The sequence below is a fragment of the Myxocyprinus asiaticus genome, chromosome 42 (genome assembly GCF_019703515.2).
Source record: "Myxocyprinus asiaticus isolate MX2 ecotype Aquarium Trade chromosome 42, UBuf_Myxa_2, whole genome shotgun sequence".
Lineage (NCBI taxonomy): Eukaryota > Metazoa > Chordata > Actinopteri > Cypriniformes > Catostomidae > Myxocyprinus > Myxocyprinus asiaticus.
Genome location: NC_059385.1, coordinates 35,244,840 through 35,258,506, shown reverse-complemented (window position 1 = coordinate 35,258,506; position 13,667 = coordinate 35,244,840). Strand labels below are relative to the sequence as shown.

Sequence of the window (13,667 nt, the reverse complement as noted above, 5' to 3'; positions counted from 1 at the left end):
CACCAAATCGCAAGTGAACTTCTGAACAAATAAGCACATCAGACACGCTAATCGCTGGCATTTTTCATCTGTTCTTCAAAAGATAATCAGCTGTGTTTCCTCAAGCATGCGTTTTTCTGTCTAGTGACATTTCTTGTCGACAGTGGTGCATAATTTTGCACATTTACCCACCATTGTCGACAAGAAATGCCGCTAGACACAAAGACTCGTGAATAGCCTGACTGTTAGATTATTGCGGGGGCACGACACGTGGCCAAGTTTACGGCATCCAACAGTTTGATCAGCCTTTTTACAGCTAAACTATTTATTAAAGCAGTGCCAAACAGAATCTGCAGGGTGAATTCTGACATGCTCTCAACTACACCTTTCAAATAAATGTCTGGATTATGCATAACGAACATTGATCACAGGATTTTGAAGTCCAACCGTGAACAAAGAGCGCTTGATGGCAGCAGCAGCCGTACATTAAAGGACTAAACGTAAAGAATTAGAGACAAAATTCTCAGACAGAAAACCTGTTAGTGTGGAACTCTGCAGAAATGTAGCTTCATATACTTATCTATTAATCATTGTTGCATTAAGATAAACATGTTTTGTTTAAAAAAAAAAAAAAAAAAAAATGTATTTTAAAATCGTTTGGCTTAGTCTCGATTTGTAACCAAATTGATTTTTTTTTTTTTTCTCCATCCCTAGTGTGCATGATGTAATACATTTTTGCAATGTTTATAAATATTTAAAAGATTTATGTGTTGCACAGCCCCAAAATGTATTGTTTGTATAATATTACACACTTGTAGTATTTAAATTGATTTTATTTATAAATGTCAGATAGAGCTCTATGAGCAAGCAGGACGATGTGACATTTGTTGATTTTAAACTGGTGAGTTATTGCGTCGCCGTTTGTGTTGAATAATTTATAGGTTTCACCCAGTGGTCCTTTAGATTATAAATTTGCAAGGATGCACATTTACTGTGTGAAAGGTGAGACTTGGCTCACAACGCCTGAATACACAACTCAACTCTCTGTACTCATTTGTGTGTTATGGTTTTCATCTACATGATTTACTGCAATGTGGGCATGCCCCACAACAAGAACATGGAACTTATAAATAAGTGTGTGTGTGTGTGTGTGTGTATGTATATGTATATATATATATATATATATATATATATATATATATGTGTGTGTGTATATATATATATATATATATATATATATATATATATATATATATATATATGTATATATTAAAATTCAGTGCAGTCCTACCCCAAATTTCAGGCCCCGTTTACACTTTTGGCACCTCAGTCAGCTCCCTAGTTCAGTAGTCAGGGCACTGGTCTGGGAATCGGACATTCCTAGGGCTGTCCCAATTGAAAAATATTTTTAGTGCACTGAAACGTTAGGCCCCCCCCCCAAAATAATGCATTGGCAAGCTCGTTCCTTGTTCATAATGTTTTCTTACTGAAAAATTTGTACTCTGAAGTCTCAAGTCATTAGAAGGCAAGTGCAAATAGATGCCAAAGCCTTTTGTTTTTTTTTCTGGATCTGTCATCCATAATGTTCATGAAAGGGAAACAATATTTTGAATATTAGAGTTGTTGGAAATGTATAACTTTTATTTTATTTGATATTTATTTTCATAATACTGTAAGTTTTAATGTACGAAAATGTACGATAGTGTCATTTATAAAATGATGTTGCTTATTTATTACCAGCTGCATTTAAATTGAGAAGCAAGATAAGACACACCCATGGTCTTTTCATTGTCCGATAGCTAAAACATTGATTTGTAAAAACACATGAGGTGACCGTGTGTAAATTCCCATGAATGCATTTATAGTAACACAAATTGTTGCTTTTATTTACCTGTTTTCTTTCCCTGATTGATCAGCCACAACAGCAGACAACATGGATAAAGGTGAAAATTCCGGTAGGGCAATTTTCCCCCGTATAAGTAATCCCAATTGTGGACTTGTAAGTCACTGCTGTGGCCTAAAATTGATGAAGCATCCTCTTTCTCATAGGACCAAAAGTTGTCTACGTGCCCCCTCCACCTCCAGAAGAGGAGAGTTCCATATTTGCCCATTATGCCACAGGCATTAATTTTGACAAGTATGATGATATCCTTGTGGATGTAAGTGGCAGCAATCCTCCAAAAGCAATTATGGTAAGTGTTGGTATATATTTTGTCCAGTATTAGAAGATAAACTATTGTGAAACATTGTCAGTAGTTAAAAAGCTTATCTTGGTATTTTAAAAGCGTTATAAGTGATGTTGGTCATTCTGGAATTTAGAGAAACTGCTTATAAAGCAGAATATGGCTTTTGAATTGAATGGTCTGCTTCAAGGACCGCACTCTCAGCTTCCTGCTTCCCAGATATGGGCTGCCCTGTGAATGCGCAAAATGACTGACTGTCTCATTTCGCTGGTGTGAACATCTAAAAGTGATATCTGTTTAGTGTAGGTTGGTGCATTTGAATTCAGTCGTTGTGCAGTCTCGGGCGTTTATTAGCATTTTACAATGGCTGTCAGTGTGACTCAAAGTTAGAATTGGAGCTAAATGCTTTATAATGTAGGTAAACCACTAGTCATTTGAACTGAACTCAATCTGTGGCTTTAAACTTGATGTGAACTATCTGATTACAATAATGCTAAGGTTGCTAGTATTTTTTCTTCTAAATGTTTCATGCTTAGAGTTTTGATCAACCCTACATTGCATATGCAACCTTATCCCATAAAATGAATATGTGGGTCGGTAAAGACCCATATGAAATCTAGATACTTATTCTTAATTTTTTAATAGATTCACAGCCCTAATTTTTATTCACTTATTGCACAGTTTTCTGTGATTAATGGTGATTAATTTATGGCACATGATGTATTTCAACAAACATTTAAAGAAACATCATAAATGTATTTACTTTATTACTTTGTCTCAAAGAACTTGCAAAAAATTGGTTGGTCATTTGTTAATTTAAATGTGCAAGTTAATGTTTTTTTTTTTTTTTTTCTCTCCAGAGAGTTAGACACATTTTTACAGGTATAGATCTTTGATAAAATGTATATGTGTACATGCCATAAAATCAGTGGACATGCTTTAATTAGAACACTTCTGGTGTTCTACAGTGGACTTAAATAAAAAAAATAATAGGATCAAAAACATGCTGAAGTTTAAAACTTCAAAACTGTTATTTTCTCTTGCTGCTGGTCAGTATCTACAAGTATACCTGTCTGAATCTTTCTGAACTGCCAGGTCCTTTTAGTGTCTATCGTGCACTCTTTCATAGTTTCACTTTCGACAGAGGTTCAGATGACAGTAGTTGTGCGTTTACAGGACATGAAGAGTAGCTTGCCTGTATTGACCAGATTCATGTGACGTCACTGTATGACTGCGCCGTCATGTACTTTCAATGTGCTGCGACATAGTATGCGACCAAAGCTGCCTTCAAGAGTTAAAACAGCTCTTACGTTCATGCAGACGGGATCAAATAAAATATAAAATATATTTAAATGTCTGTGAAAGTCCAATTTGGCTATATTTGTGCTGTTTTCAGACCTATATTAACTTTTCCTGGAATTGGCATGGATCAAAAGCAATTTTCATGTTTTTCTTGTTATTGTTTCAAGGATGTTTTTCCCATTCACCGCCATTGTTTCCTCCCGCTGATGGTCACAAATATGGCGGCTACGAGGAAAAAGTGACGTCATTGAAACGGGTCAATATCTCGTACGAACCACCTGGTTCACTGCTTGCGGGTAAACTCTCCATTGTCTGTACAGTAAATTTGCTCCTGTGTTTATTATGCCTGGGCCATGCTGCGGGTATAACCCTGCCTCCACCCACCTGTATCCTATCCATACGAAGCCTGTGGCTGAGTAGACTGCCAGGAACAACTCGAGACACCTTTCTTCCATTTTGTGAAGTTTCAGGAAGTAAAAAAAAATAAAAAATACTGCAATAATTGATTTAAACAAACTATTAAATGCAGAAATTTCCCAGCCCTAATAAAAATTTATGTGAAATTAATTTACTAACTTGCATTTTTAAATGGTTAATGTGTATTTTATTCCCAAGAGTTTTACATTCATTGAAAACGAAGTAGGTCTTTTGGGTGACTGGTGATTTAAAAAAAAAAAAAAAAAAAGGAAATATGGGCAATTTCCATGTTTGGTGGCAAAATATGAAATCTCAGCATCCCTTCCCACAAAAACACACAAGTGGAATAGATTAGGGTAATTGTTTTGTTTTTGTTTTTACAGAAAAGTTAAGGGCTCAACGCTAAGGATTTTTTCTACTGGCCCAGCCAGGCCAGTGCTTCAGATTTTTATTTACCCTGCCAAAATTTTCACTGGCCCCAACACAAAAAATGAAAAATAGCTGTTTTTACCATCGTGGCTTTTAAAAAATGTCTGAAGCTAAATTTATTTGATATACATTAAGACAGTTTTACCCCAAAATGTAATCACATGTATAATTTGAAAGATATGATTTATACCTTTAAAGGGATAGTTCGCCCAACAATGAAAGTTCTCATGATTTACTCACCCTCATGCCATCCCAGATGTGTATGACTTTCATCTGCTGAACACAAACAAAATTAAGAAGAAGAATATTTCAGCTCTGTAGGTTCTCACAATGCAAGTGAATGGGTGCCAAAATTTTGAAGTTCCAAAATCCACATAAGGGCAACATAAATGTACTCCAGACGACTCTGGTGGTTAAATCCATATCTTCTGAAGCAATTTGATGGGTGTGGGTGAGAAACAGATCAATATAAGTCCTTTTTCTTTCACTTTCTCCTCCTGTTTTTGGTGATTCACATTATTCGTGCATATCGCCCCTTACTGGGCAGGGAGAATTTGATAAATGATTTGAATATTGATCTGTTTCTTACCCACACCTATCATGTCTGAACACATGGATTTAACCACTGGAGTCATATAGATTACTTTTATGCTCCCTTTTTGGATTTTGGATCGTCAGAGTTTTGGCACTTATTCACTTTCATTGTATGGATATACAGAGCTGAAATATTCTTCCTACACATCTGGGATGACTGGAGGGTGAATAAATCATGAGAATTTTCATTTTTGGGTGAACTAGCCCAAGTAATCCCATATAAGCGTTTTACAGATATAAATTCATGAATACATTGTTAACCTCAGAAGTTTACCATTTACACGTTTTTAAGCGACAAGTTCTGTGGTTCAAATTATGGTTTTTGGTCACCTGTTAAGTCATGCTGTCAACTTTTGCACCCTGTGTAATGTTTTCACGAGCAGGACTAGAGATTTAGTCACCGAGTTAAAGATTTGATTGTTGGCTGAATGTAATAAACATATGAATCTCTGAGAGGAGGAGACCTTGTGATTGTGTATATAGTAGGTAGATATTACCTAATGTATTCAGGGTTTGTACAAGGTGCTTGAAGTACTTGAATTTGGCTTTTTCAAATTTAAGTCATGGAAAACACTTGAAAATAGCAAATTTTATTAAGAGGTGCTTAAATTCTTGAATTATAGAAAATCTTAAAATACGCTACTTAAATCATTACAAAAAAATTTAATATATTTTCGGAAAAACACGACAAACCACTAGACCACTGCTGAAGCAGGCAGCGCATTGACTGCTGTCATGTGGCACCTGTTACTTTTGGCAGCGATGGCCCATTCTGAACAATCACATTCAAGTGTTACTGGAGGATGTAAAATATATTTTATAGTTACTGCTGTGGTGGATTTAACAAGTATGAATTTTTGCAGCTATCAGTTTTAATTACAATTACTCTCCAGGGTGAAAAAATTATATAAGATGTAAAACGTTTTGAATGATTTGAATGCAGATCAATGGAGGATTCAGTTTTGTGAGCAGTCTAGCGCCACCTTGTGTAAAGAGAGCTTTGTGTCTCACAAAAATAGGTTATTTCTGACAGTTGGGTCAATATCAAAATATGTTGACAAAGTCATGTCCCTTGACTTTTTTTTAGTCATAAAGCTTTCAAATAGTGAGAAAAAAATGTATAATTCTAGAACCTAACCTTTAATGATATGAAATGGCTTGACTCTGTTTTGCCAGTAGTTTAGAAAATATATTTGAAATTGTTAATTTCCTGAAGAAAATCCTTGTTCTCTTCATCTGGTACACCACTGCTATGACGAAGTTATTTGTGTATTTATTTTGTACTTTTTTAATAAATGCATTAGTGCAAGGCCGAACAAGTGTGCAAAAAAGCAAAGTTATTAATAATTTAAATATTTGTCCCTTGATTTCATGTTATTGGTTTTATCAATGATAAAATCAATGTATCAATTTTTTTTTTTTTAAATGTTTTAAAAAAACAAAAACAAATACAAAGTAGTGGAAAATAATTAAGGTTTAAGTTTAGAGGATGCTTAAATATGCATATAGTGATTTTTTCCCAGCATGTTAAGTTATGAATTCACATTTTAACTAATATTTTCACACAAAAATATTTGGTGTTGTACCCAGTTTAACCCTCAAAATGTGTTGTAGCCCATTATTATTCCTCATTATTGTTAACTTAGTGTTAAATTGTTTCATTTGTGAAACAAAATTAAAGTACAACAGCCAAGTTGTCCTTTATGAATAAAAATCATGTCAACATGTTAATATGTTTACCCTCAGTGTTTATAGGCAAAAACGGAACTAAATGGAAAATTTCAATATTTTGTAAGTTGGAAAGTCAAAATTGAGAATGACCAATTTGCAGTTTCAGTCAATTCCTCACATAAATCTGTTGGTTGACTTGAGAAAACATGAAACACAGCACATGAGTCATATGGACTACTGTTTACGAACCCAGCTTTTCAATTTTGTTGGAAAGCGAAGTGCATTTTAAGGGAGCACACTACAATTGCACATCAATTTAGTCATGAATGAACCAAGAATTGTTACTGTGAGAATGTCATTAAAGATGCATATTGAGACATGTTGTACTTGTAATAAGTGGTGTTTTATAAAAATAAATGAACTGAATGATTAAAATATTTTATTTAAAATTAACAATTTGTTTTAATGACATCTCGAGCATAGTCCTTGAAAACAAATAAAGTGCTTAAAGTCCTTAAGTCCTTGAATTAAGTTTGAAGCATCTGTACAAACCCTTTGTATGAATTAAGAATGTGGATGTAAACATGAAATCAGACAATTCAAGCATGAATAAAACTGACTGATACACAAAGCACAAAAACAAATATCTGTACAGTACAGAAATGAGAGATGTTACAGGTGTATTTTGAGGATGATATGAAGTAGACTGTTTAAAACGGGGGTGGGGAACGTCAGGCCTCAGGGCTTTATAAGGCCCACAGGACCATTTTACGTGGCCCACGAAGCCATTTGAGAAATAATTTGAAAAGCAAAAAAAAAAATGGCCTTGATTCAATTAACTGTTTAAAAAAATAAAAGAAAATAAAAAAAATAATTTATCATGATTTAAAATTCTTTTAAATGACAACAATGCAAAATATTGTATAATTGACAGACTTTAACATTGTGCATGAGCACAGTGTTAAACAGCGTTTACACTACACGGAGAGAAATTATGAGAGAGATGGATTTACAGTCCAAGAGAAAAACTGTTAATTTCTTGTTCCAATGTGTGGATTACAAATTTTCACCAACATGTTGAATTTCACGCACTGTGAACACTGAATGTGCAGGGATACTTAAAATGTTACACAAGACGTGCAATCCCGCTCAAATTCATTATGCATTTTTTTTTTTTTCCCTGCTATTTTCTACACATTGGTTTTCTACAATTGGTGCTGCTAAGACACTTGGAACCGAGTAAGGATAGTTCTAGGGGAGCACGTTCTGTCTGCACACTCTTGTGCGCTCGCGCGGCTGTGCCTCACCACATCCCGTAAATATTATGAGCTCACACTGCGAGCTAAATATAATCGCGCTCGCTTGTGTCTGAGGGCTTGGTTAGAAGACTGTGTTCACTCTGTGTTTATGCTCTCATTTGTCTGCTTGCACTAACATTAGAAGTACAGCACTGGCCCAATCAGGCAAGTGACCGTTCTAGCAACTGGCCCGAATCTCTCACACTGGCTCCAGGCCATTGGGCAGTCCTTATTGTCTATCCCTGATGTTATTAACATAAAATGAAAATGAAAACCTTATTTACTCTCTTCTGCTATATTACACTGTTTTTATATTTCTCTTTGTAGGTATACATCTTGTTTGGAGTGGTAAGGCTTATTGAATAAAGAATAGTTGCAGTTTCAAACACAGGTGGTCCAGGAGTTAACACTAGAAAACAATAAATGTATTACAAGATGAATACAAGTGTTAAATGCATTAAATACCATATTAAACATATATGGGCCATAGAGGACCCACATGAGCATTCTAGGAGTAGTGATGCAAATTCTACAGTAGAACTAAATTTACAGTCAGTTCATATTGTCAAAGACACATTGATCGATTGATTACCTGGAGTATCAGGTGAAAATGGTTAAAAGTAGATGGCTGTGCAATTTTTGACCGACATATGTATTCCAGGGTTAAAACACTTGGTGCTTTTATTCAGATGTCACAATTTTATCTGACCTGTGAATCCTTATTGACCTTAAACTTCAGTTGTCACGTATTAGATATATTAGTTGGCCTAAGCTTGTTTTCTTCCGTTTAATTTGTCCAGACATTTGATGAAGCAGCACTTTGTGATTCACTACGCAAGAATATTACAAAGTCTGGATATGTGAAACCCACTCCTGTTCAGAAACATGGCATTCCCATTATTTCAGCAGGAAGAGATCTAATGGCTTGTGCTCAGACTGGATCAGGGAAAACGGTAAGAATTCTCATTAAACACTTGTTAGTTTCACTGTCAAAGCAGATTATAAGTTCCTTTTTAAATCAGTTTGTTCTTGATGTGTGTAACAAACCTTTAGACAAGACTTTAAATGCGAGTGAGTCTGGTGGGGTTCATCAGTCACATTGTGGCTGTGATTTGATATTTGCATGAATGCTTGTTGACTATCTTGACTGTTTTGCCATCAGGCTGCCTTTCTGCTGCCCATCCTACAGCAGTTCATGACTGATGGAGTAGCAGCCAGTAAGTTCAGTGAGGTTCAGGAGCCCGAAGCCATTATTGTGGCTCCCACAAGAGAGCTCATCAACCAGATCTACCTGGATGCCAGGAAGTTTGCATACGGGTATAAACTTAAGAATATCCAGCAACACATCCTTCCTTTATTGGTATAATTTTTGAAGACACCAACCTTTGGTTTGTTTTGGTTGGGGATGTGCAAAGCAATATTTTCAAAATCAGTTAGTTGGCTTGTCTGAATGAATAGTTGGTCTGAAGGTCTGGTCTGATTGACCATCTCAGACGTGGAGGTAACTGAGATTCGTCCTCCGCCACCCGGATTGAGGCGAGTCACTATGCCACAACGAGGACTAAGAGCACATTGGGAATTGGGCATTCCAAATTGGGGAGAAAAGGGGAGAGGAAGAAAAGAAAAGAAAAGAGGAGCCTTATGATGTGTTCATGTCATGTTGGAATTACTGTTATTATGAGTAGGCAACTCGTAGATTCTACTCGATGCTGTTCACGCCCTCAGACCTCGTAAATTATTTGTTTCTATTGCAACACTTATAATGCCAAAAAACGACTTTGCAGGTATGAATGTAGTGATAAACACTTTGCTGTTATCAACAACAAACAAGTCGCCTTTTGCTGAAATTCACATTTTTTTATTCAAAAATGTCGATTAAGTGAATTGTGCAGATCTGATGAGTTTAGTTGTGGGTGGGAGGGTATTGTCAATTAGCTAACATCCATGTAACGATTTGGTAAACTTCAGTGCTATGTGAGAGCAGTTTCCTCTAGGGATGTGCCGAACGACTAATTTCACTGACGTTTAAACAAACGTTGGAGTCGACTATTCTAAAAAGTAATAAACCTTCAGAAAACAGTCCAAAAACATTGAGTTTGTGACCCATTTAAAATACTTGATCTATTCCAAATCTGACACCAAATTCTGCTGAAAATGGGCATTTATCTGTGACATGCTCGCCTTGCATTTTCATCATTGTACATTAAATGTATAACATGACATGCATTCACTGAATCAACGTTGCTGTATACAGGCATTTTTATTGAAAAATGTATGAACTGCAGGACCAATAGAGCAACCGTAATTGGCTGTTACAAAAGGAAATCAGAGTAAAAGTTACATAAAATTATTAAAACAGTCTGCATTGTTGAAAATAATTAACAGGTAAGTCAAATCTGCGAGGAAAAATATTTGCCAAGTTGCATGCATTTTTTACGACATGCATCAGCTTACGTACAAAACTGATGGTCTACATTTATTTGTCGCTTTATTAACTTGAGAATTCATTACAACAGAACACAGGACTAGGAAATATTTTGAAATGGCCACAGTGTTTGGATGTTCATGCATGATCTTGCTTCATGATGCACTTTACTGCCAGTTGTTAATCAAAATAAAAAAAGAAACATGATTGATCAGCAACTGACATTAAAGGGATAGTTTACCCAAAAATTAAAATTCTTTACTCACCCTCATCTAGGGTATAACTTTCAACTGCATAACAGTTTTTTTTTCGAAGAATATTTCCACTCTGTAGGTCAATGCAATGCAAGTAAATGGTGGCTGGCCCTTTTGAAGCTCCAAAAAGGAGATAAAGCCAGCATAAAAGTGATCCATAAGACTCCAGTGGTTTAATCAATGACTACGTTTACATGTACACCAGAAAGCGGCTTGTTGCGAGAAAGTGGGTTATTGTGAGAAAACAGCGTTCCTGTTTACAAGCACTGTATAAGCGGCGTACTCTTTATTCTCACATATACGTGAACGTGAGGGACAGTTGCTTTTTTACATTGGTGTGTATAAATGGGTATAGTTTATAGCAGGGGTGAGCACACTTATGGCACGAGATCTACTTTTTCATAATGCTATTACAGTAAGATCTGCCATGCACAATTTAAATATACATTGTTGGCAGTGTTGTCATAATACCAACATTTCAGTAGTCGGAACCAATACCAGTGAAATTTGTTGATTCTTGATGCAAAAACTAATACTAATTTGTTAATTGGGTAAACATTGTTTCAAATTCAAGTAATTATTCAAGACAAGGAAATGGTCAGTAATAAAGGAACAAACAAATTTAAAACAGGGCTTCAAATTTCTAACAGCAGGATCATGTACTCAAGTAAACGTTCTCGTGGATTGCATGTCTTCACTATGAATATAATACATTAATATTTTATAGCTACTAAATTATCTAGTCTGAGCAGTGAATGGGTTTCTTGTTATTGTTAATATTAATGACATAGACAGTGGCGGGTCTATCAGACTGCATTTACACTAAGTCTTAAAGCACAGATCCGATATTTTGATACAAATCCCGGTGTTTACACTTAATTACAGACATAACTGACTGCATTTCTGTCAATACCTCGCCAAGACAGGCATTTTTAAATGTATTTGACCCATCACACAGGCGTGTATCTGCATTACTGTGAGCGCGCTCACAACACAAACACACACATAAAAAGAAGCTGTCTGTCAGACAGTGCACGGGGATGAGTAGGATGGTAGGGGAAGAGTCATTTATACTCACAAGGAAAGTGAAACCTGATTGTAAGGTTCAGTAATATAAGGAAAGTGCTACCTGATAATGAGCACCCCTGGTATTGTATCGTACGATACGACGCTCACGATACAATACCTTATGTATCGTATGATACATAGTTTAGCATGCGTGAAACCAATATTAAAACAACATATAATGAGCACAAACCACGTTGAATTAAAATGAACAAAGATTGCGGAGCAACAGGACTGCGAGGAACCAAAACTTAACAGAACAGAGCGTCACACCACACGGTACACTACAAACTGCAGATCGGATAAATGCATGTTTAGTTTATTCCAGCTAGCTTGCTTTTTTCCCCCCAACTATGATAGAACTATACAAAATGTAAATATTTTGCTCAGACAGAGCTAAAGTGATAACGACCACCATAGGAGTAATATTTCAGCAGTAGGGGACATTGTCAATTCTAACAGATCCGCCCTCTCCTCTGATAATGTGCATATTCTGACTTTCCTGAAATATTTAAAAAAAAAATTTTTTTGAGTGGTGAGCTGAAAGCCAGAAGACAGAAATCTGCGCTGCTAATGTCTTAATTTTGTACAATGTGCATATAAGAGGCTCTTAAGTTTTGTATCATAAATTCGTTGAAACAATATGCATAGTGCAGTGGTGTATAAATGAGCCTTCACAATAAGAATTGTTGCCCATCACCCACTGGGTTTTAAAAATAAAGAATTTGAAAGATGATCATTTGTTTTCCCTAGCCCTAGTTTTGGGTGAGAACAGACCAAAATATAACTTTTTTTTCACTGTTCATCTTATTGCAGTAGCTAGGCACGATCATATAATCAAGCTGGAAATCATGATTGCCAAGGAGACTGCTGTCAAGATTTATAGACAAAAAGGAGTTACATTTTGGTCTGCTTCTCAAACAAAACCAACTGGATCACTTCAGAAGACTTTTTTTTTTTTTTTAACCACTGGAATTTGATGGATTGTTGGTGCTGCCTTTTATGTAAGGGTTTTGAGCTTCAAAGTTCTGGCCACCATTTACTTGGATTGAATGGACCAAAAGAGCTGAGATATCATTTACTCACCCTCATACCATCCCAGATGTGAAGAATGAGAATTTTCAGTTTTGGTTAAACTATTCATTTAGAGAACATAAGGGATATTCAGAGACTGAGATAACAGTCACTCCATTTAAAGGTGACACTCAGGTGTTGCGAGCGCAATACACATACATTTACAGCACCTCCCCCTGCCAAAACGGTTGAAATCCACCAAAACGGTTGTAATCCACGGTGGGGGAAATGCTTTGGGTATGTCAAAGTTCCACAAATTCCCTCAGTTACCTAGTTTGTAAGGTTTGTCACAAAGTGCTTCGGTTTTATTTTTGGTTCAGGCAAGAAAGCTTTCAAACCTGAAGCAACATCTCCGCAAGCGTCATCACGGTACTGTCAGATTTTAAGCCCGAATCCGAAACCACTCACGCTATGTATAATTTCTTCAAACAAGTATTGTTGCAATAGGCTGTATTTTATGTAAGCATCGTAGGCAACATTTGCAGTATAGTAACAGTAAACATGAACAGTTTTAACAAGGCACAGTGGCACATCAGCACACCAGAGCAGAAGTAAAAAAAAATAAATAAATAAAAAAAAAAACATTTGACTGTAACCAGAGTGTTCCAGTCACAGGGTGACCATAGCTGTGTTTTCAAAAGTGCAGAACTGTTAGATTATTGTGGGTGCGCAACATGTAGTTCGACATCCAACATTTTAATTTTTTTTTTTTTTTTTTTTTTTTTTTTTCTTCAATTTATTCAAGCAATCTGTTGTCTGTCAGAAATCCTGCCACAATGATTCGGCTACAGACTCCATAAAAATACTGTCTATAAAAGAACTGTCCTTTTATCTGTCCACAACACCTCAAATAAACCTGTGTGAATAACAGGAACAAAGCAAGCCATTTTAAAGTTCAATAATGACCAAAATTGAATTTTAATGTTGAATGCTGTGAATTTTTACACCAGCCATGCTTTAAATGGTAAGGGTGATT

General features: G+C 35.8%; 1 protein-coding gene across 1 annotated transcript in view; it reads left to right on the top strand.

Moving 5' to 3' along the window:
• LOC127432696 (probable ATP-dependent RNA helicase DDX4) overlaps positions 1 to 13,667 on the top strand; it is a 71,881-nt gene that overhangs the window by 13,113 nt on the left and 45,101 nt on the right. Inside the window, exons 7-10 of the mRNA XM_051684047.1 lie at positions 1,896 to 1,934; positions 2,029 to 2,171; positions 8,674 to 8,826; positions 9,036 to 9,190. Coding sequence (XP_051540007.1) covers positions 1,896 to 1,934; positions 2,029 to 2,171; positions 8,674 to 8,826; positions 9,036 to 9,190 — 490 coding nt within the window. The remainder of the gene's footprint in view (positions 1 to 1,895; positions 1,935 to 2,028; positions 2,172 to 8,673; positions 8,827 to 9,035; positions 9,191 to 13,667) is intronic.